The 22,826-nt window shown below is 35.7% G+C and overlaps 1 protein-coding gene across 19 annotated transcripts in view; it reads right to left on the minus strand.

The window, feature by feature from the left end:
- BIRC6 (baculoviral IAP repeat containing 6) overlaps positions 1-22,826 on the minus strand; it is a 212,332-nt gene that overhangs the window by 19,248 nt on the left and 170,258 nt on the right. For all 19 annotated transcript variants that reach the window (XM_081590295.1, XM_081590294.1, XM_081590292.1 and 16 more), the window contains 3 exons: positions 19,938-20,148; positions 1,229-1,374; positions 471-581 (listed from right to left, as the gene is read on the minus strand). In XM_081590295.1, the coding sequence (XP_081446421.1) occupies positions 471-581; positions 1,229-1,374; positions 19,938-20,148 (468 nt within the window). The remainder of the gene's footprint in view (positions 1-470; positions 582-1,228; positions 1,375-19,937; positions 20,149-22,826) is intronic.

A 22,826-nucleotide genomic window follows, 5' to 3' on the forward strand; every position in this document is an offset into this window, starting at 1 on the left:
AATCCCATGGAATTCTAAAAAGGTGTAAGAGTCACAGACTTAGTTCCAAGTCCCCAGTTTTGGCTTCCTTCAAGGCAAGGATATAGAGACACAGAGAGGTAAAGAAAGAAAACCACTTTCTGCCTGTTTGTTAGACATTTGGCTTTGTTTTTTTCCCTAGGTTTCTACTGAATTGTGATTCCCAAACATAACTGTAAATACAGCTATACATTCAGAGACAGAAAGATGGTAAACAGTTTTGCATGTGTTCCTGCCTGGAGAACCCCATGGACAGAGGAGCCTGGCGGGCTACAGTCTAGGGGAGTCACAAAACAACAACAATATATATGCATACAGACACACATAGAGTATATGAATAATTCATGGTAATAGCAACTTTGAAATTCTAATTTTACTAGAACATATTTCAATAGCACCATTACAAAGTATGAATTGAGATCAGAAAAATGAAGAGTATGATTTCAACTTACCAAACTGTAATTTCTTCATGACAGCTGCATATTTTTCTTCAAGTGATTTCAATACTGATAAAGGTTTGGGTTTCATAGCCACCTTCTTTGAATATTCACCTAGTTTTTTTTCTGTTATTTAATATTTCAAGATAAATTAAATAAGTATACATTTTGAAGAGTAGAACAAAAAAACACCGTATACTTCTAGAAATCAAATTTTGAATGCCAAAATAAAATTACCAAACTCTTCATAATTATCTTCCTATTATCCCATTTTAAAATTAAAAGATTACTTTCCATTCATAAGAATAACTAATAAAGCTAAAAATCTTATCAACTTTAAAGCTTAAGTTCTTAAAATGGTAAAAAGATTTTATCCATTTAGGCAAAAGTCACAGAAATGAAGCAATAGATGATGCAGAATCACTTATATCTTCCATTGTTAATATGTGAAAATGCCAATTTTAATTTAATGTACTATTTGGTATCTAACACAATTCCATTTTTCAATTTCATAATTTTCAATGGGAAGAAAAGAGAAATTTATATTGCATGTTGTCAGCCTACTAACAGTCTTAGATACCATATGCAGTAGAGATTAATATTTTAAAATTAGAGACTATTCATAATTAGCTTGAAAACCTGACAGAGCAAAATCTTAATGGTTTTCCAGCAAGTTATTTACATAAACAGAGGGAGAAGAATGCAGTTTTCAATAAGTAAATAAAACATCTTTGTATCAAAAGAAATGTAGCAGAAAGGGACTAGTGCTGTACCTTGATTTGCTTGCCGCAAACTGGTAGTGGCTGCATAAACGATCTCAGCAGTCTTCTGAATGTCTGGCACCAAAAGAGTAAGGCCTTCCGGCTCTTGATCAGATGCATCTGGTTTTACTCCTGTTTTAACATTTTCCCTTTTAGATCTGGAACAGGTTTTTTAATATGGAAAGAAATGCAAGGAAAATTAAGATTTTAGTCTTGAAAAATAAATACTTCCGTAAGTAACAGTGGTTAAAAATCAACAAGATATTGTGCATTTCATTTGACATACATATGGTATATACCAGCAGTGGTTCAAATTAGATTCATTTTGAAGTCATAGGATGATGCCTAGCATAATAACTGAAGTTTCGGGTAGGTTGTCTCTTTGTATGCAAAAACAGACACAAGTTAAACACAGACACAAGTTAAACACTATAGAAATATCATACTATAAAAGACCCTGATACCAGTTATGTCCTTTAATTAATATCTTTACAAACACATTTACTGAAACTATACCTAGAAGTAGAGACGTCACTTCTGTATCTAAAAGTAACAGATCCCCTGCCTTCTAAGACCTGGGAACCAAAGATCCATATGTAGTTTTTCATTTTAATACTATTTGTATTTCACTTAAGAGTATATTAATTTCCAAGACGGGGGGATCAATATTCCAGAATAAAGTGTAGGTTCACTACTAGGTAACTCAATTCATATGTGCTCCTATACACTGAATCTTTCTTTAAACACTCAGTTTTAGAGCATAATCATTTAAAAGATATCCTTCTGTTGCTCCCTATTTGGGGTATAATATATACTCAACTTAAATTTTCTAGAAGAATGCTGTAGTATTTTATTAACAAGGTTCACTAAAAACAGCAACTGAATCAATTTCCTTTTTTTTTCAACTCTCAGAATATTTTATTCAAATCATCATTACACCACTACTTAGATACTAAAAATCTACATCTTTGTTAATTACTTAAATTAAAACAAACTATAATCACATATAAATAAATGTATTTAAAATATTTATGCTAAGGTATGATCTAGACTATATATCACTTATTTTTCTAGGTTGTACACCTACTAACAAAACGATGTGGCTATTATATTAAAATAACATTTAACAAAGTGGGCATGGACCCTTAAAGAACTTCAAAAAAGATTAATAGAAGGCAGAAGAGTCCTTAACAAATTAATATTAAGCAATCTATGTCCAAATGAACTGTTCTTTATTACAAAGACAAAAATTTGTTCAGAAGCAATACTGTGCTTAACTTTAGGTAGATAATAAGAGGTAAATTAAGAGGAGCCACTCAGGTGGATAACACAGGAAATGGGTTTAGTGTTATGTATGAGTTCTGAACTGATCTCCACACTATGTGAAAAAACTAGTAACAACAGCTACTTTTAACCACAAGGTATATACTATCTCACCTGGCAAGGTGATTTGGCTTAAGAACCATAATGTGTCACTGGTTTATCGCCTTTTCTCCTGTGTTCTCTTCCTATCTTCCCTGATGTATACAGGAGTCTCAGAGAACACATGGTCAACTCACTCTCCTTTGCTACTCAGAAACCGCTTGGTAGAGTTATATCTATTATGTATCGTTTTCATCATCAACTTCTGTGTGTAAATGTGCATATGATCATATATGTTAGCATACATATATATATATATATATATAAGGAGAATACAGTGAATGAATGTTTTAAGACTGAAATAGACATTTTACTGCTAGAGTTAAATAAGATACTGCATCTTACAACTATGAAGTAAAGTTGGAATTACAGATTAATAATGAGTCCAATAATTTTTTAAATAAAATGATTCTGGTAGACAAGCTCAGTTTCTCAACTTCTGCATTTATCAATAGCTGTTCACAATCTGTGTGAAACACTGAGAGTCAAGAAAAGCACATAAGCTGATTGACAGGACCCCCTCTGAATTTATACAGACTTTCTTTCTCTTCAACTGTAAATGATTCTCTTCCTGGGGCCTAAAAAATTCTTAAGTAGAAGGGCCACTGAACAATACGAAAACAATAGTAAGTAGTTCAAGAAAACGTAAGAGTTGTGGTTATAGCTATAATAAAATAAAGATGGTTTCCTAAATCTATCATCAGTCAGTCCCTCCATTAGACTCTCAATAAAGATTTCACTTAAAGAAATGCATCTTGACAAGCAGAGAAGGAAGATTACAGGAGTGAAGCTCATTTTTCCAGAATTAAGGTACTTTCTCCTTGAAGAAACAAGAACCTCTGGTGTGGAGAGTAAACTGCATCAACGCAATTTAGAGCAAGTTACCCTGGAAAACTGATTCTAAATCTCAAGCCCTATTCATGAATACCAATTACCTAACTCTAGTTTTTAAAAGATGATTAGTAGGAAAAATCTCTATTTTTAAAATAGTACAAACAGGATGAAAATTTGGACAACAATATTTTAAAAATATTTTAAAAAATAGTGCAAAAGACCACAGAAGTCTTAAAAATAATATTTTTTTACACTAAATGCATGAAAGAAATAATCATATACATCATGAAGATAAAGGCTGAATCATAAAGCAGACATAATTAGACCTTTAGTGTAGGTTCTAATGAAATTTTTTTTATATGGACAGTCTTTTTGACAAAAACATACAGGATAAAAAGAATAAACTTCAAAAGGTGAATATATGGAGAACAAAAACTACCTGCCTAACGATGACTACAACTCGTCATTGTCTGACATTAAACTACAGACAGTAGTTTCTTTTCTATAAAAGTTGCAGGTTACTGTCAACCCATATGTAGGCCCAGCTCATGAAAAAAGGCCATACCTTAGCTCACATCCTGAAGTCTGTGTGAAAAGCTATTTGAGTTCAAGGCACCTAGCTGGAAGTAGGTCTCTGAGACTGACAATGGATCCAACATGGTAAAAGCAATCAGCGACGGCCGCTACCATGGTATCCGCTGCTTTGTGCATACGTTGAATCTGGTTGTGATCACTGCCCTGAAGAAATACGAGGAATCAACTGAAGTTTCTACTATTGCAAGAATTATCTGCAAACATTTTCCACTATGCTGTGAATTCCAACTAAACAGCTAAGAAATTAAGCAAATTTTGGCTCTGTGACATATAGTCTAAACTAGGATGTGAGCAGAATGGGCAAATCTTTCTTGTGCGAATCAAAAAAATAACCCCCAAAATTCATCATTCAGTTATATTGGACTGCCTCTGCAAATACTACTGCCCAAATTAAGCTGGATAATTGTAAGGCTACAAAATATCAAAATTACGTTCTCTTATAATGTATAACATGAAAACAGCTTAATATAGCTATTTTCTTGGTTGAACATTGGGAAAGACCATTTCAATCCCCTGCACTCCTAATTCTGAAGTCACAACTATCACACTGTTGAAATAAACATTTAAAAAGCAGAGGCACATTGAAGAAATAATCAGGACATCATATGTGAAATGTCCAGATTCAAAAGTATTAAGAATTAGCATCTTAGAGGAAGACTCTAAAACTACAAGCTACATTTACCTTAAAACAATGTGTTATATCATAGTCCACAGTTCTAAAATTCTTTGCCAAGAATTATAGTTTAAAATAAATAAATAAAAGTAAGCAGATTTTTAAAAATATTACTGTGGAGAATTTGCTTCTTATGTCTACAGACAACATGAAAATAATTTTTGAAATGCACCACTACACTGGACAAAGACCTTTGTAAGATGAATGCTTTCCATACTTTTTTTAAATCTTAGTTTTTAATTCTAGATTCCCTTTTATTTTTACTTCTTTCCAAATGGAAGTAATAGTTTTAGGTTTCATTGGAAGTAGAAAATAAAATCTTCTTTGTCTTAACTAAAGCATAAATGAGCAGTAGAAGAAAAAGGACTATTTAAAAACAGGGGTATGAGAAGCCTTTGAAAATAAAACCTTGACTTCTAGATTAGATAAAAATATAATAATTTTTAGGTCAGACTAAACATCACAGGACAAATAATGATACTATGTGCTGCTGTGAAATGGAGTTGTCACAAGTAATATGCATCACTGGGGGACAATCCAAATGAGGCTAAGAAGAGATACTAAAATATGTGTTGGCATTGTTGACTCCATCACCAAGTAAAAAAAGGTTGATGAACCACTTAAAAAATATATATATATATATATATGTATGTATATATATATGGTTGTAACAAATGCTTTTTGGCTAAGAAATCAGGTCTTTTTTATTTTGTAGGTAGGTTTGACAGAGGAAAAAGAAGACACGGGAAATGCTTTTCCAACAAAAACAAAAGTAGAAGGACTGGAACTGAAATTTCTTTCTCAATCAAAGCATTAGAGGAACTAACAGAGAGTTTGAAGCCTTTTAAGAAGTAAATCAATTAATTGTGAATAAAAAGGAATTGGGATTTCTACCAGAGAATTCAGTTCTTTTAAAACAACTGACTGAACTTTGCCCCAGAAGACACTTTGGATAGCCAAGAGAATCAAAGCTGCTTACTTTCATGCTGTTAAATAGAAGTTCAATCTCAAGAACACCTCACATTCAACACAGAGTCATTTGTGTCACATTCTTATTAGCAATTAAGATTATTTGACTGACTATTCTTATCTTGTTCTCGCTCATGCTCAAACTGAGACTTTTGTTTCATGCTTACAATTCGGTTACCTAGGCCTGAGGAGGAATAAAAGCTTTGACAGAAAACAGCAAAATTCTGTAAAACAACTATTCTTCAATAAAAAATTAATTAATTAAAGAAAGGATTATTTGACTGACATAAATTCCTTTTTTCAAATTTTTGGTGAAACTATTAAATACTAAATATACAAAATATGATTATTTGCCTACTGGAGTCTAGCAGGAAAAGTCTGCACAGAAGATCAAGAACAAAATATTTGCCTTTGCTTCTGCTCCAAGGGGGCTATGAAGTGTCACACTTATTCAAAAGTGAAACCAAATAACTACAGCAATAAAGGACAGAAATGGTATGGACCTAACAGAAGCAGAAGATATTAAGAAGAGGTGGCAAGAATACACAGAAGAATTGTACAAACAAGATCTTCATGACCCAGATAGTCACAATGGTGTGATCACTCACCTAGAGCCAGACATCCTGGAATGTGAAGTCAAGTGGGCCTTAGAAAGCATCACTACGAACAAAGCTAGTGGAGGTGATGGAATTCTAGTTGAGCTATTTCAAATCCTCAAAGATGATGCTGTGAAAGTGCTGCAATCAATATGCCAGCAAATCTGGAAAACTCAGCAGTGGCCACAGGACTGGAAAAGGTCCGTTTTCATCCCAATCCCAAAGAAAGGCAATGTCAAAGAATGCTCAAACTACCGCACAATTGCACTCATCTCACACGCTAGCAAAGTAATGCTCAAAATTCTCCAAGCCAGGCTTCAGCAATACGTGAACCGTGAACTTCCAGATGTTCAAGCTGGTTTTAGAAAAGGCAGAGGAACCAGAGATCAAATTGCCAACATCCGCTGGATCATCGAAAAAGCAAGAGAGTTCCAGAAAAACATCTATTTCTGCTTTATTGACTAGGCCAAAGCCTTTGACTTTGTGGATCACAATAAACTGTGGAAAATTCTGAAAGAGATGGGAATACCAGACCACCTGACCTGCCTCTTGAGAAACCTGTATTCAGGTCAGGAAGCAACAGTTAGAACTGGACATGGAACAACAGACTGGTTCCAAATAGGAAAAGGAGTACGTCAAGGCTGTATATTGTCACCCTGCTTATTTAACTTATATGCAGAGTACATCATGAGAAACGCTGGGCTGGAAGAAACACAAGCTGGAATCAAGATTGCCGGGAGAAATATCAATAACCTCAGATATGCAGATGACACCACCCTTATGGCAGAAAGTGAAGAAGAACTAAAGAGCCTCTTGATGAAAGTGAAAGAGGAGAGTGAAAAAGTTGGCTTAAAGCTCAACGTTCAGAAAACTAAGATCATGGCATCTGGTCCCATCACTTCATGGGTAATAGATGGGGAGACAGTGGAAACAGTGTCAGACTTTATTTTGTTGGGCTCCAAAATCACTGCAAATGGTGATTGCAGCCATGAAATTAAATGACGCTTACTCCTTGGAAGGAAGGTTATGACCAACCTAGACAGCATATTTAAATCAGAGACATTCCTTTGCCAACAAAGGTCCGTCTAGTCAAGGCTATGGTTTTGCCAGTGGTCATGTATGGATGTGAGAGCTGGACGGTGAAGAAAGCTGAGCGCCGAAGAATTGATGCTTTTGAACTGTGGTGTTGGAGAAGACTCTCGAGAGTCCCTTGGATTGCAAGGAGATCCAACCAGTCCATCCTAAAGGAGATCAGTCCTGGGTGTTCACTGGAAAGACTGATGTTGAAGCTGAAACTCCAATACTTTGGTCACCTCATGCGAAGAGTTGACTTATTGGAAAAGACCCTAATGCTGGGAAGGATTGGGGGCAGGAGGAGAAGGGGACGACAGAGGATGAGATGGTGGATGGCATCACCGACTCGATGGACATGGGTTTGGGTAAACTCCGGGAGTTGGTGATGGACAGGGAGGCCTGGCGTGCTGCGATTCATGGGTTCGCAAAGAGTCGGACACGACTGAGCGACTGAACTGAACTGATTCTATGACTTCATTTTGAGATAACAGAGGCTGCAATGGCTAGCAGAAGATGAATTTCACAAAGAATGGTACTTAAAAGCTGAAGAGCTCACATCTTCACATGGTGATTATTTTGTGGACAACAAAATGGATTTTCACACTAGATAATTATATTTCAAGTGGAAACAATACCTATGTTAAGATTTAAAGTATTACATAACTCATATGTAATGTATTACAAGTCATATGCCACAAATCCCTTTATTAATGGAGGTAACAGAATTGATTTCAAGTTCTTTCTTTTTCAAGAATCTAAAGAGTTAAAAGATATTAGAAATATGAGACATATTAACATAGTAACAAAATTTAGGAGGTGGAAAATAGGATGTGTCGGAGGGTAAGAAGAGGTTTCTATAGCAACACAGAGAAAATGATTTTTTCAAATATTTATTTATTTATTTATGGCTGCTCTGGGTTTTTATTGTTGTATGTGGGCTTTCTCTAGTTGTGGCGATCGGGGGCCACTCTCTCATTGTGGTTGGATTTTCCTGTTGCCCTGGCTCTAGAACGCAGGCTCAGCAGTTGTGGCACACAGGCTTAGCTGCCCCTTGGCACATGGAATCTTCCTAGACTACGGATTGAACTCATGTTCCCTGCATTGGTGGATTCTTAACCACTGGACTGCCAAGGAAGTCTGAGAAAATAATTTTATCTCCAACACACCACCCTCATTTATGCAAGCATATATCAAATCAGTTTGAAAAAAACAGTAGAGGAAAAGTATTAATACATAGAGCAGTAACTAAGACATTTTCATAGGAAAGGTTTTTATTAATTCTTTTAAGCAAAAAGCAAAAAAATCAAATGGGTAAAGTTGACTTATTCCTCATTTAAGTGGTAAGTACATTAAGCTGCTACCAGTTCATGATCTACAGACTACAAAACAGTTTTCCTTACTTAGTGAACCTTGGTAATCTAGTAATTATTCCTTAGGTGTAATCAAATGGCTATGCATATCTAATAAAATATGCTGCCTTTTAACATCTTATCATAGGGCTAACTTAAAAATTCTTTAGAATGAAGAAGAAAATATCAAAAAAAATTTCTGCAGAATCTGTATTTTTGTATATACTTTTTAAATTACTAAAAGTAAAATTTTCAATTAAAAAATTTTACTTCATTGTCAACAAAAAAAATTTATGTATCCTAAATTTCCAAATCCAAATCAGAAACAAGTTCCCATCTTCCATCTCTAATTATTTACTGACGTGTAAGCCAAATTGCTCTTTGGAAGTTCAATTTAGAAAATAAATATACTTCATTACTTCCCTGGTGGCTCAGATGTAAAGAACCTGCCTGCAATGCAGGAGACCCAGGTTTGATCCCTGCGTCGGGAAGATTTCCTGGAGAAGGGAACAGCTACTCACTCCAGTATTCTTGCCTGGAGAATTCCATGGACAGAGGAGCCTGGTGGGCTACAGTCCATGGGGTCACAGAGTCAGACACAACTGAGCAACTAATTCTTTCACTTTTTCACTATATTGATTGGGACATTAGGAAATTTCAGGTCTAATCATAGCTCTACTACTAAGGATCAGAGAACGTGGAACAAATCACTATATTTACGAGCCTTGTTTTTCCTCTTTTATAAAAAAGGGGATCTGAACCATATGAACTCTAAACAGTGTTCCTACAGCTCTAAAAACCATAGATACTATGAACAGGTTACTTATTGTGATGTGCCCAGATTTGTTACAAACTAAATCTTACTTACCAAGGGACTTCAAATTCAATTATTAAGATTACTTGAGATTTTGCTAAAATATAATGAAAAATGACAAGAAACATAAAGCTTAACTAATGTAATCTGATAAGGAATAATCATTTCATATGTTATGTTACTGAGGTAGAAGTAGCACGTCAATTTATAATTTTTAATGAGTTTCTGTCTGTTAATTGCTTAAATAACAGAACAACCTGTATTTTGATACTTAAGTGTTTTCCAGAAACCAGCGAAGGCTCAAGTCTAGCTATTCTACAAGCATGAAACCTAAATGATCAATAAGCAATTCTGGTAAAAGGTACCAACAGTATATAAAAATAGAAGTATCTGGACTACAGGTCAATCAATTTGCTTTCTTCATAAATATAGGTTTTGATAACGAACACTATAGGCACCAGGAAACTGCGGGGGCTAAATCACAGATTTATTGCCTAATAATAATTATTTTTAAATGTTAAACTTTAAGTGATAGCTTCATTCTCTATTAAATAAGATTAAATAATCTCTTGCCTAATCACACAGAGCAGAAATACTTAATAATACACATCTATGAACTGTTGAGACTGTATATCCTACACAAAAGTTACGTTGCAATATTACTTCTTTGCATTTTTTATATAACTATTTGCTATTATATATTTATTATAACTACCCACAATTTAAAGCAGTTTGGATATTGTCTAGAAAGAAGGGAAACTAATAAAAGCACACAGGCTAGAATATAAATACTACACTAATCACATTATTTCAAACTGGCTGAACAAAAGGAATTCAGGCAATACATCTACCTAAGTCATTAATCTGATAGGTATGAAAATTCATTTTCACCAGATTTTGACCTCTAATAACTGTCATAAAATTTAAGTGATAGTGACCTTGATCTTATGTATAATAAACAACTAATCACAGGGTGTATTTGCCACATATCTAACATAGATTATACCTTTAAACATCCTTTATGTCCTATTTTTGTACATGCTGGTATTCTCACATGCCTCCCCTCACATTGGCTCTCTTTCTTTTTGCCCTAGGGAACTACTTCTTCCACTGCTTGTAGATCTAAAAATTAAAAGTATTAAACACAAAAATCATCAAAGCATATAAGAAAAAAACAGAAATTGAGACTTTTTGGATAAAATAAATGAAAATCTGGTAAAGTTTCTCTGCATTAGGCATGAAAGAAAAGTGTTACTATTGCTATACTGACGGCACCTGAAAAATGGAACATTTATGATGATAAAGTTTTCAGAAACTATGCTGGAGAACGAATTCTACTTATCCTTTATGACATGTTTAATTTTTTGTTTTTCATAAATGTTTATTACAGCAGTATACAGGCCAAAGAATGTTTTTATTATGGAAGTACTTTGATCTTTTTATTGAAGTGATTAATAAGAGGTGGCTTTTGAGCGATTTCTCAAATAAAAGTAAATAAACTACTTAATGTTCCAGTAATGCTGAAGAAGATGAAGCTGAACAGTTCTATGAAACCTATAAGACCTTCTAGCACTAACACCCAAAAGAGATGCCCTTCTCATTATAAGGATCAGGAATGCAAAAGTAGGAAGTCAAGAGATAATTGCAATAACAGGCAAATTTGGCCTTGGAGTACAAAGTGAAGCCGGGCAAAGGCTAACCGAGTTTTGCCAAGAGAACGTACTGGTCATAGGGAACACCCTCCTTCAAAAACACAAGAGACGAATCTACACAAGGACACCACCAGATGATCAATACTGAAATCAGATTGATTATATTCTTTGCAGCCAAAGATGGAGAAGCCCTATACAGTCAGCACAAACAAGACCGGGAGCTGACTATGGCTTAGATCATGAACTCCTTATTGCCAAATTCAGACTTATATTGAAGAAAGTAGGGAAAACCACTAGACCATTCAGGTATGACCTAAATCAAATCCCTTACAATTATACAGTCGAAGTGACAAATAGATTCAAGGGATTAGATCTGATAGACAGAGTCCCTGAAGAACTATGGAAGTTTGTGACATTGTACAAGAGGGAGTAATCAAGACCATTACCAAGAAAAAGAAACATAAAAAGGCAAAATGGTTGTCTGAGGAGGGCTTACAAATAGTTGAGAAAAGAAGAGACGCTAAAGACAAAGGAGAAAAGGAAAGATACACCCATCTGAATGCAGAGTTCCAAAGAACAGCAAGGAGAGATAAGAAAGCCTTCCTCAGTGATCAATGCAAAGAAAAAGAGGAAAACAATAGAATGGGAAAGACTAGAGATCTCTTCAAGAAAATTAGAGATATCAAGGGAACTATATATGCAAAGATGGGCACAATGAATGACAGAAATAGTATGGACCTAACAGATGCAGACGATATTAAGAAGAGTGGCAAGAAAACACAGAAGAATTACACAAAAAATATCTTCATGAACCAGATAACCACGATGGTGTGATCACCCACCTAGTGTTAGACATGCGGGAATGCAAAGTAAAGTGGGCCTTAAGAAGCATCAGTGTGAACAACGCTAGTGGAGGTGATGTATTCCAGTTGATCTATTTCAAATGCTAAAAGATGATGCTGTGAAAGTGCTGCACTCAGTATGCCAGCAAATTTGAAAAATTCAGCAGTGGCTGCAGGATCGGAAAAGGTCAGTTTTCATTCCAATCCCAAAGGAAGGCAATACCAAAGAATGTTCAAACTACCGCACAATTGCACTCATCTAACACGCTAGCAAAGTAATGCTCAAAATTCTCTGAGCCAGGCTTCAACGGTACATGAACTGTGAACTTCCAGATATTCAAGCTGGATTTAGAAAAGGCAGAGGAACCAGAGATCAAATTGCCAACATCCGCTGGATCATCAAGAAAGCAAGAGAGTTCTAGAAAAACATCTACTTCTGCCTTATTGACTACGCCAAAGCCTTTGACTGTGTGGATCACAATAAGCTGTGGAAAATTTTGAAACAGATGGGAATACCAGACCATCTGACTTGCCTCCTGAGAAATCTGTATGCAGCTCAAGAAGCAACAGTTAGAACTAGACATGGAACAACAGATTGGTTACAAATCGGGAAAGGAGTATGTTAAGGCTACATATTGTTACCCTGCTTATTTAACTTATATGCAGAGTACATCATAAGAAATGCTGGACTGGATGAAGCACAAACTGGAATCAAGATTGCAGGGTGAAATATCAATAACCTCAGATATGCAGATGACACTACCCTTGTGGAAGAGAGCGAAGAACTAAAGAGCCTCTTGATGAAAGCGAATGAGGAGAGCGAAAACGTTGGATTAAAACAGCATTCAGAAAACTAAGATCATGGCCACCGGGTCCATCACTTCATAGCAAATAGATGGGGAAACAATGGAAACAGCGACAGTTTATTTTTTTGGGCTCCAAAATCACTGCAGATGGTGACTGCAGCCATGAAATTAAGACATTTGCTCCTTGGAAGAAAAGCTATAATCAACCTAGATAGCGTTTTAAAAAGCAGAGGCATTACTTTGCCAACATAGGTCTGTCTAGTCAAAGTTATGGTTTTTCCAGTAGTCATGTACAGATGTGAGAGCTGGACTATAAAGAAAGCTGAGTGCCAAAGAATTGATGTTTTTGTACTGCGGTGTTGGAGAAGATACTTGAGAATCCTTGGACTTCAGGGAGATCCACCAGTCAATCCCAATGGAAATCAGCCCTGAATATTCATTGGAAGAGCTGAGGCTGAAGCTAAAACTCCAATACTTTGGCCACCTGATGGGAAGAAATGACTCACTGGAAAAGACCCTGATGCTGGAAAAGATTGAAGGCAGGAGGAGAAGGGATGACAGAGGATAAGATGGTTGGATGGCATCTCTGCCTCGACGGACATGAGTTTGAGCAAGCTCTGGGAGTTGGTGATGGACAGGGAAGCCTAGCATGCTGCAGTCCATGGGGTCACAAAGAGTCAGACGTGACTGACTGAACTGAACTGAAAACTACTTATTGTTATTGAGGCAAATTAAATTAATTAGAACCAATATTTAAATCAACCACACTTCCCCATTTTTGTTCAATTGAATAAGAAAAAAGGGCAAAATTTCCTTATGATGGCATCCTAAAATGTTCCAATTTGTTTAAATTTTAAATAAGAGATGAAATGGCCGAAGTAGAAAATTACATTTATGCTTATAGGACAGTTATGTTTTCAAAACTGCCTAGAACAGGTGTACAAAACATGTTATTTTATAATCAGAAGAAATGAATTGCTGAAAAGATCCTTATAATTAACTATCTAAATCTTGTCTGTTTTAGACGAAAGATGCAAAGTGCTGAACGTAAAACATATCTATATTGAAGTAATACACTTTGCCTAGTCTTTAGTGTTTTCTAAAGGAACGCTGCACTTCCCTTGTGGTTGAGCTGGTAAAGAATCCACCCGCAATGAAACCTGGGTTCAATCCCAGGGTTGGGAAGATCCCTTAGAAATGGGAACGGCTACGTACTCCAGTATTCTGGCCTGGAGAATTCCATGGATATTTAAGGGCTTCCATGATAGCTCAGTTGGTAAAGAATCTGCCTGCAATGCAGCAGACCCCGGTTCGACTCCTGGGTCGGGAAGATCCACTGGAGAAAGGATAGGCTACCCACTGCAGTACTCCTGGGCTTCCCTTATGGCTCAGCTGGTAAAGAATATGCCTGCCACATGGGAGATCTGGGTTCAATCCCTGGGTTGGGAAGATCCCCTGGAGAAGGGAAAGGCTACATACTCCAGTATTCTGGCCTGTAGAATTCTATAGACTGTCTGTTATCTCTGATTTGTCTTAATATAAATGCTTATTAATATAATCAGGAAACAGCAATGTCAATCAGTTTTTTTATGTTAACTATTAGATTCAAATTAACTCTATATAGTTACTGCAAATTGTGAATCTTGAGAGGACTTATTAGGAGAGGTGTAGACAGTAAAACTATAGACTTATGAATAAAAGAATATTAAAATATTGTCATCTTTAGGAAGTTCTTAAAGCAATTTGTATAGTAAATATTTAACAACTTTTTTAAAGACAGACTAAATCGCAATAAATTACTCCTAGTTGCCACTTTGCCATGTCAAGAGGTTAATCTTGCCAGGAAAGATGAACATAATAAACTAGAAGTACAATAATTCCTTGAACAGAGCTCTTCTTTACACCAACCTCATCAGAGTACTGTAATTATCTGTCACCAAACTAATCCTCACCCACAAGAGATAATAATTTTATTATTAAGGTATGATTATAATCCAGAAAGTCTGAAACATATCTTATAGTCTATTATTTCAAATACTAAAAGTCAGACGGTACTTTTCAGATATATGTATTTGTCTGCATATTACATGCATATATAATTATCTCATATGTTATTACATGTAACAGCAAAAACTCCTAATTACAGAACTAACAGCTTTAAAAGGCATTTAGTTGCATGGTGTTGTTCCACTGTGCCAACTCAGTTTCACCTCTAAGCAATCATTCTTACTGAAGCCTTTGGATGCATAGACAGTTTGTTAATATAATTGTAATGCTGTATTGGTTCTACCTAGTCTATTCCTCAGCGGACCACATGAAAGAAGGCAACCCCACTAATACATCTCCAATACATTCCTTCACTCAAGCATTACCCGAGTTATTCTTTATTAAAGTACAAGTGCCCCCGTGAAAGACTAAAGGATCATTTGCTTCTTTATATAAATTTTAATAACCCAGGAGAGTATTCTGAAATAAGAAATCTGCCTTGAAGAATAAGAACAAAATCCTGGAACATCATAGCAGATGTAGTTATAAAACACTTCACTATACACACAGCCAGAGGAGGACACTGCGTATCTTAGTGAGCAGGAAAGTGAAAAATAAAAAGAGAAGCATGTTAAGAACCAGCTATTCTTTGTGAAAATCTTAAGGTGAGGATGAGAACCAAAATACCACTCTAAATTGCGGTCACATATAAAACAAGCTAGGCTAGCTTGGCTAACTTTAGTTTCCCCCAATTAAACACAGATAAAAGGCAGAAGAGGGCTTCCCAGGTGGCGCTAGTGGTAAAGAACCTGCCTGCCAATGCAGGAGACATAAGAGACGCGAGTTTGATCCCTGGGTCGGGAAAATCCCCTGGAGGAGGGCATGGAAACTCACTACAGTATTCTTGCCTGGAGAATCTCATGGAGACAGGGAGCCTGGTAGGGTACAGTCCATGGGGTCGCAAAGAGTTGGACACAACCAAAGCAACTTAGGATGCAAAAAGCAGAAGACTAAGACCATGAATGCCTGAGTTACATTATTGCTTTTATAAAGTCAAACATCTGAATCATAGGAAGTATTTCTACCCAGGAACTAACTATCTTTATAAAGACCACAATATTAGAGCAAGAATCCTAATGGATTCAAATCCTCAGTCCCACAACAGCAAGATGGGAGATGAAACACACAGCTCAACTGTCAAGACAGAAAGGAAGAAAATCTCTTCTCTTCTCAGTCTTCTTCTAACTCCCACCCTACCATTCTGCTACACTGCAAGATGATCTTTTTTTATAATGCAAATCTTAATAAATCTCCGCTAAAATCCTTTCAAGGGCTCATCACGTCTAAAAACAGGTACCTATGAAGCTGGGCTTCCCTTATGGTTAAGTCAGGGAAGAGGTCAAGAATCTGCCTGCAATGAGGGAGACCTGGGTTTGATCCCTGGGTAGGGAGGGTCCCCTGGAGGAGGGCATGGCAACCCACTCCAGTACTCATGTCTAGGAGAATCCCCATGGACAGAGGAGCCTGGTGGGTTACAGTCCATGGGTTTGCAAAGAAATGGACACACTGAGCGATTAAGCACAACACAGCACAACTATGAAGTTCTTCAAGCCCCGGTTTTCCTCTCCAGCCTCACTTCCCACCCCTACCTCCCACCCAAAGGACACCCAGGCTCACCAAACTTCTTCATTCTTTATATTTTCCTGAATTTTCGCTGCTAACATTCCTCACACAGTCTGGTATACCAGTCCCCTGCACCTCTTATTTAGCCAATTCTTACATATTCTTTGGGTTTCCAAAACTGACTTGATGCTCCAATAATGTGTTAAATTTTCCATATATCATGTACTTGTTATTAAAACTGTCTAATTATTGTTTCCCACATTATTTGTCAGCCCCTTGGAAAAAGGCCTAATTTTCTTGTTATGCTCTGATGAACATTCAATAAACATCTGTTGAAGGAACAAAATCAGTCATGCTCTTATGACCAAGCCAGATCTCCCCTATCTGAATATAACTGCAAGTTTCTAAAACACAAATCGGATAAAAGAAAGATATATGATCTGTCTTTTTAATGTCTTAATAATATTCTATTTCCTCTTATAGAAAGTTTCAGGCTTAAGGAGGGAGAGCCAGCAAACCTACATAATCTCCATCATTTTTTTAAGTTTTGAGATCAACATTAGCTGAGTTTATGTACTGTCCTCAAGATAAGAATAATCTTAATTACGTTATTCCAACCAGTGAAAGTCAACTTTGGACTCGGGCAAAACATTTTAATCTCCTTCATCCACAAAATATAAAAACTGTAAGTATAACATATATAGAGAAAACAATTTCAATGTAAATTATCACATGTAAGCACAGTTATCATCTAGAGACCTGCAAATTACACAGAGAATCTATTTTTTCTTTATCTAAGATGACCAGAGAGTGCGAAGTTAAAATTTCATTTGGAAGGAAAAATAAAATTCATGTCTTTTACATAAACTTGGCTTTAAGAAAGGAAAAACAAAGAGTAACAAAGGAGAAATAACAAGACAAAAAAAAAGGCAATACAATAAATATATGAACATAATTAGTAAACTAGTATGTCTACTAAATAGATGTACTTTATTTACCCTAACATTTTTTCCCCTAGAGACCCCAGGGTGCAGACGTGGCCAGGACTTCACAAGGAATCACCCACAGGCACAGCACCCTCCCCACTTATTTCTTACTGAGAAAAAGAGACAAAAATAATGTAAAAATGTTCTGAGCTATGGTACACCTACACATTATTTTCAAAATTGTAACTACAAACCTGATGAAGCACTAAAACATACTCTAAAAATGATACGTAAACAGAACATATTTGCCTTGACCATTCCCTTTTGAGTGTCCTGATTTTGTGTTGTTTTTTTTAAATACCCTTGGGGGTTGGATAGGCAGGTAGAAGGGAGGGGTAGGGGGAAGCTTTGCATCTTGAAACAGTATTAAAAATGAATTTAGGTCAACTTCAGTGAGTATAAACTTTGCAGGAAATTGGGCTATACTGTTCACTTTACTAGAGTTCTATACTGATGAAAATATGAAAAGAAGTGTATCTTAAGTTTTGACAGGCTGGAAAAGACCAGATTTTCCCTCTGGGAAGTGGAAAATGAGCTCTCAAGGTACCAAAAGTTTGAAAGGAAAGTAAGAATGTTATAATATGTACATCTTTGTTGGCGTCTTTTTCTAACAGAGGCTGTATTTTATACATATGTAAAAAAATAACAGATACCATGAGGGATCTTCATGAAGCATATTCAAACTCTATGTAAAACGCTCTGTCAGTGTTTCTTTGTCAGTAAAAGAGCTTTTAAAAAGTTAACTGCACAAGGTTACTGTAAAGATAAAATAAAAAATGAAATGATTTCTGTGAACAGTCATTATGATCTTTACATGCATGTTTTGCTGGTACAGAATTTAGAAGTTTGAAGTGTCATTTTTGTGTTATTGAAAGATTTTAAAGAATATCTTTTTCCAGGTAGCCAAGTAGAAAAATAAAGAGTTCCTGTTAAATGAAATTCAGTTATCCTTATCTGCAATTAAATTTTTGCAGTCAATCATTACTTAATGGATTTCATGCAGTTTAAAAAAATTATACTGCATGTTATATGAACAGTACAAACATTAATTCAAGAACAGGATATACATTAATTTATATACAATAAAGTAGCAAAAAAGGCAATCTAATTGTAAACATTTCAGTAACTTAGCTCAATTAGAAAAGAAAATCAGACCTTTAGTCTGATAATGCCACAGTATTTTTGTATAATTATGTTAGCTGCCTAGGTTACCAGTTAGAAAGACTTTTGCCATAATGAAAAATGAGACCAAAGGCAGTATTATTTTCTTTTCTACAAAAGAAAAAAACCTCACACTATCAAAGAAAATATACCTTTACATTTTCCTTCCCTGGAAAAAGTATGAACCTACATTTTTTTATATTGCTACCAACTGGCTCTTCTTTAATCTCTCCTCTAATTTATGATTCTTATTGCCTGGTAGTGAGCCACCAGTTTCTAAAGTAATAATGATAGTACAATAAAGCTAACAGAGTCAGGATAATCTGAGAAGTTGATTTCTTCTGAGAAATGAAGGCTGACATTCCTCCAATGACCAATTCTCTGACAATATTTGATGTTCTGTGATTCTCAACAAATTTTAGGTTATTAAAAAATTAAGTGAGAACAGGTAAGACAAACATATTGCAAAGATGAAAAAGAAGATTAACTGATTCACAAGACCACTTAGAAAGGAATAAACTTCCTCTAGCCTAGTTCTGAATTTTTATGCAAACATCAGAATTTATGCCATCTCTTTTAGATGAAACTGACAACCACTAGACAGATTCTGCTAAGAGAATGGAAAAAGTTACCAGGAAAAGGCTATTTTTAAAGTTTTTGATGAGAGAACTCATCATCTGATTTCTAGCAAGGTGTAAACTTAAAAAACCAAAGATTCATTTAAAAATTCAATTTTCTATGAAGATAAAATGCTAACTTTATTATAACTGCAACAAATAAATCCTCTTCTTCTCAAAAACATTATAACATAAATTATAACGCATGTATCAAAATGAAATAGTAGTAATCCATAAATCCAACAGTTCTAATTCTATGAATCTACTCTGCAGAGATTTCTACAAATCCCAAAAGATGTAAGAGGTTGTTATGAATTAGAAACAACCCAAATGTCCACAAAAAGATGGTTAAGTAAAATACAGCATCTATACACAATGCATAATCATAAATATTCAGAAGAATATTAGCAGTATGTATTTACTGAGAGTGAAGGTGTCTTCCACCTCAATAGTGAGTGAAACTAGCATCTATTTGTATAATAGGTACAATGTGATAACATTTAACAAAAACTCTACCTACAGCTATAAGATCTCAGATGGAGATGTCTGATAAGCCACTGTGAATAAACATTTGTGTGTAGGATTTGGTGGATACTTTTTCTTCATAGTTTTATTTATAGCTTGTGTATACTGTATTTAATCAGCATATATCATTTTAAAAAAATGAACAAAGTTATTTTTAAAAAGATCATAAAAGCAAAGGTCAAAAGAAATGAACAGTACCTTAAACGGTTGGTGTAGGTATCAACACAGGTCTTCATTTTGGCTAATAATGTACCAACAGAAGTTTGACACTCTGACTGTTCTTCTTCCTCTTCACCATTCTCTGTAGAAAGAGGCAACAATAGGGGCACCATGCACGTACAAGAAGCAATGGCCCGGAGCAATTCTAGCAGAGCTCGATAGAGTGGCACATGTCTTGCCATGTCAAGAACTGTAAGGAGGAAGAGAGGAAAAGTATAAAATGAGCAATATAAAAGTTAAGTCCACGGCAATACAGCTTCTACTTCAATCTTGAGATTAGTTGGTAGGCTGGTAAATGGACTGACGTAGATGTTTGTGAAGCATCAATGTATAGAATATAAGAGGCACTTTTAGGGAACGACAACAAAAAAATGAACATGACACAAAGTTGGGAGATAGCAAGAAATGGAATTAAGTAATTTGCCACTTGTTTTTGGCTGTGCTGGGTCTTTGTTGCACTGTATGGGCTTCTTTCATTGTGGAACACAGGCTCAGCAGCTGTGGTGCTGGCGTCCTCTAGTTGCAGTGCCCAGGCTTAGCGGCCCTATGGCACGTGGGATCTTAGTTCCCCAACCAGAGATCGAACTCGTGTCCACTGTATTGGAAGGTAGATGCTTAACCAATGGATCACCAGGTAAGTTCCAAGTTAACTACTCAGTTATATCACAGATAAAAATGATTAAACAGTCCAAATAATATATTAGGGCAGTAAATACATTTATTAGTATGACATGGAAATATATTTTTCAAATTAAATTGAAAGGAAACCATTGTATCTTAGGTAAAACAGGATGATACAGCCACAGTTTATCAAAAGCAAAATTCAATAAATCAACTTGTTAGGGAAAAAAGAAAGTTGACAGTGTTAGCTTTTAGCTATCAGCTACAAATCAAATGAACTTTTTTCTTAAAACTACATTCATCTAACAGTGGATTCCATGCTCTAAGAACATATATTGCTTCTAAAGCTTTTATAAGCTGTTTTGTTAGGTTTTGTGGCTTCCTCCCAAGTGGAATTTCCTTTTGTGAATCATGTGAGTTAAGGACCTAACAACATTTTTCCAATAGCAGTTACTGAACAAAGTTGATCCATAACTGTTTATTATTTTAGTTATTCCTTAATTATTTACTGAAAACCTACTGGTGGACAGGCTGGGAACATAGCAGTGAAGAATACAACCAAAAATCCTTGCCTTCATGTAGCTTACACTCAAGGTAGAGAAGACCAAGTGAGTAAAAATTTTTTCAGACATTACTAAGTACACTGAATGCTAAATAGAAGATCGAAACAGGGAAGGAGAATTAGGGAGTACCAGCTTGAGGAAGACACTGTCTTACTGCCCACAGCACTATACTGGGGTTAGATATGGGGAGGGATGAGGTCTCATCCAGGAATTCTGGACTTTGTTTGCCAAGGTATGTAAAGGGATGGCTTAAAAAATTAGTTCTGGTAATGTGAAGACAAACAGTGAGCTGTTCAGAGTTATGGAGGAGTAGGCCCTTGTTTCACACCTTCCAATAATGATGCAGAGAACAGGGGTAAAAAGTATGACTGTTCATTATCTCTTCACTTACTTGAAATTTTACTCTCCATCTTTAAACATAAACTTTGCATGTGTGCATGCTCAGTCACTCAGTCCTGTCTGACTCTTTGTGACCCCATGGACTGTGTGGCCCACCAGGCTCCTCTGTCCATGAGATTCTCTAGGCAAGAATACTAGAGTGGCTTGCCATTTCCTTCTCCAGGGATCTTCCCAACTCAGGGACTGAACCTGTGTCTCATGTATCTGTTGCACTGGCAGGCAGATTCTTTACCACTGAGCCATATATTTGGTTGTATTTAAAGCTTCTTTTTTAGTTTATGACCTAATGCTACTTCTTATTATAATTCTATACTATAACATAGTACACTCTAGTTTTCAGGAAATTCAAGTTAAAATCCTAAGTTATAAAAAACAAACCAAAGTTAATTGATAGGCATAAAACACAACATAAATATTTGTGAGGATATGAAAAGGCTAGACTTATGTAAACAGGTGGACATGCAAAGTGATAACGAATTTCACATTATTTTACATGCCCATATTCTATGACAGATGCTTCCTTCTGCCTAGGCCTCACTTATGGAACCGAGGATCTGAATAGATAATTCTCCAAAAATGATATATAAATGGCCAATAAACACATTAGTCATCAGGGAAATGCAAATCAAAACCACCATGAGTTACCTGCCATCTTACATGCACTAAGATCGCTGTAAAAGTAAAGAAATAACTTATTACCATGTGAACCAGCATTTCCACTCCTAAGTAAAAACCCAAAGCAATTGAAAGGAGGAACAAAAATAGTACTTGTACATTCATGTTCACTAAAGCATTATTCACAATAGCCAAAAGGTATGAACAACTCAAATGTCTATCAAATGAGTAAACACTAAAGAAGAAAAACAAAGTCGAAGGACTGACAGAATCAGACTTCAAAACTTACTATAAAGCTACAATAATCAAGAGAATGTAGTACTGGTGAAAGACAAATAGATCAATGGAACAGAAATAATAACAAAATGAGTACATGAAGGTTTGGAGCAGCTTTATTCATAACTTCCCCAAACTGGAAACAGCCAAGATGTTCATCAAAAGGTTAGTGGATAAACAAACTGTTGTATAACCATACAATGGAATATTATTCTGCAAAAAAAAGAAATGAGCTACAAAACTGAGAAAAGACATGGAGGAAACTTAAATGCATACATACTGCTTAGTAAAAGAAGACAGTCTGAACAGGTTTACATTGCATGGTTCCAACTAATGACATTCTGAAAAAGGAAAAACTATGGAGCCAGAAAAAGGATCGGTGGTCACTAGAGGC

Source organism: Giraffa tippelskirchi, chromosome 4 (genome assembly GCF_054371585.1).
Source record: "Giraffa tippelskirchi isolate mGirTip1 chromosome 4, T2T-mGirTip1v1.2.pri, whole genome shotgun sequence".
NCBI lineage: Eukaryota > Metazoa > Chordata > Mammalia > Artiodactyla > Giraffidae > Giraffa > Giraffa tippelskirchi.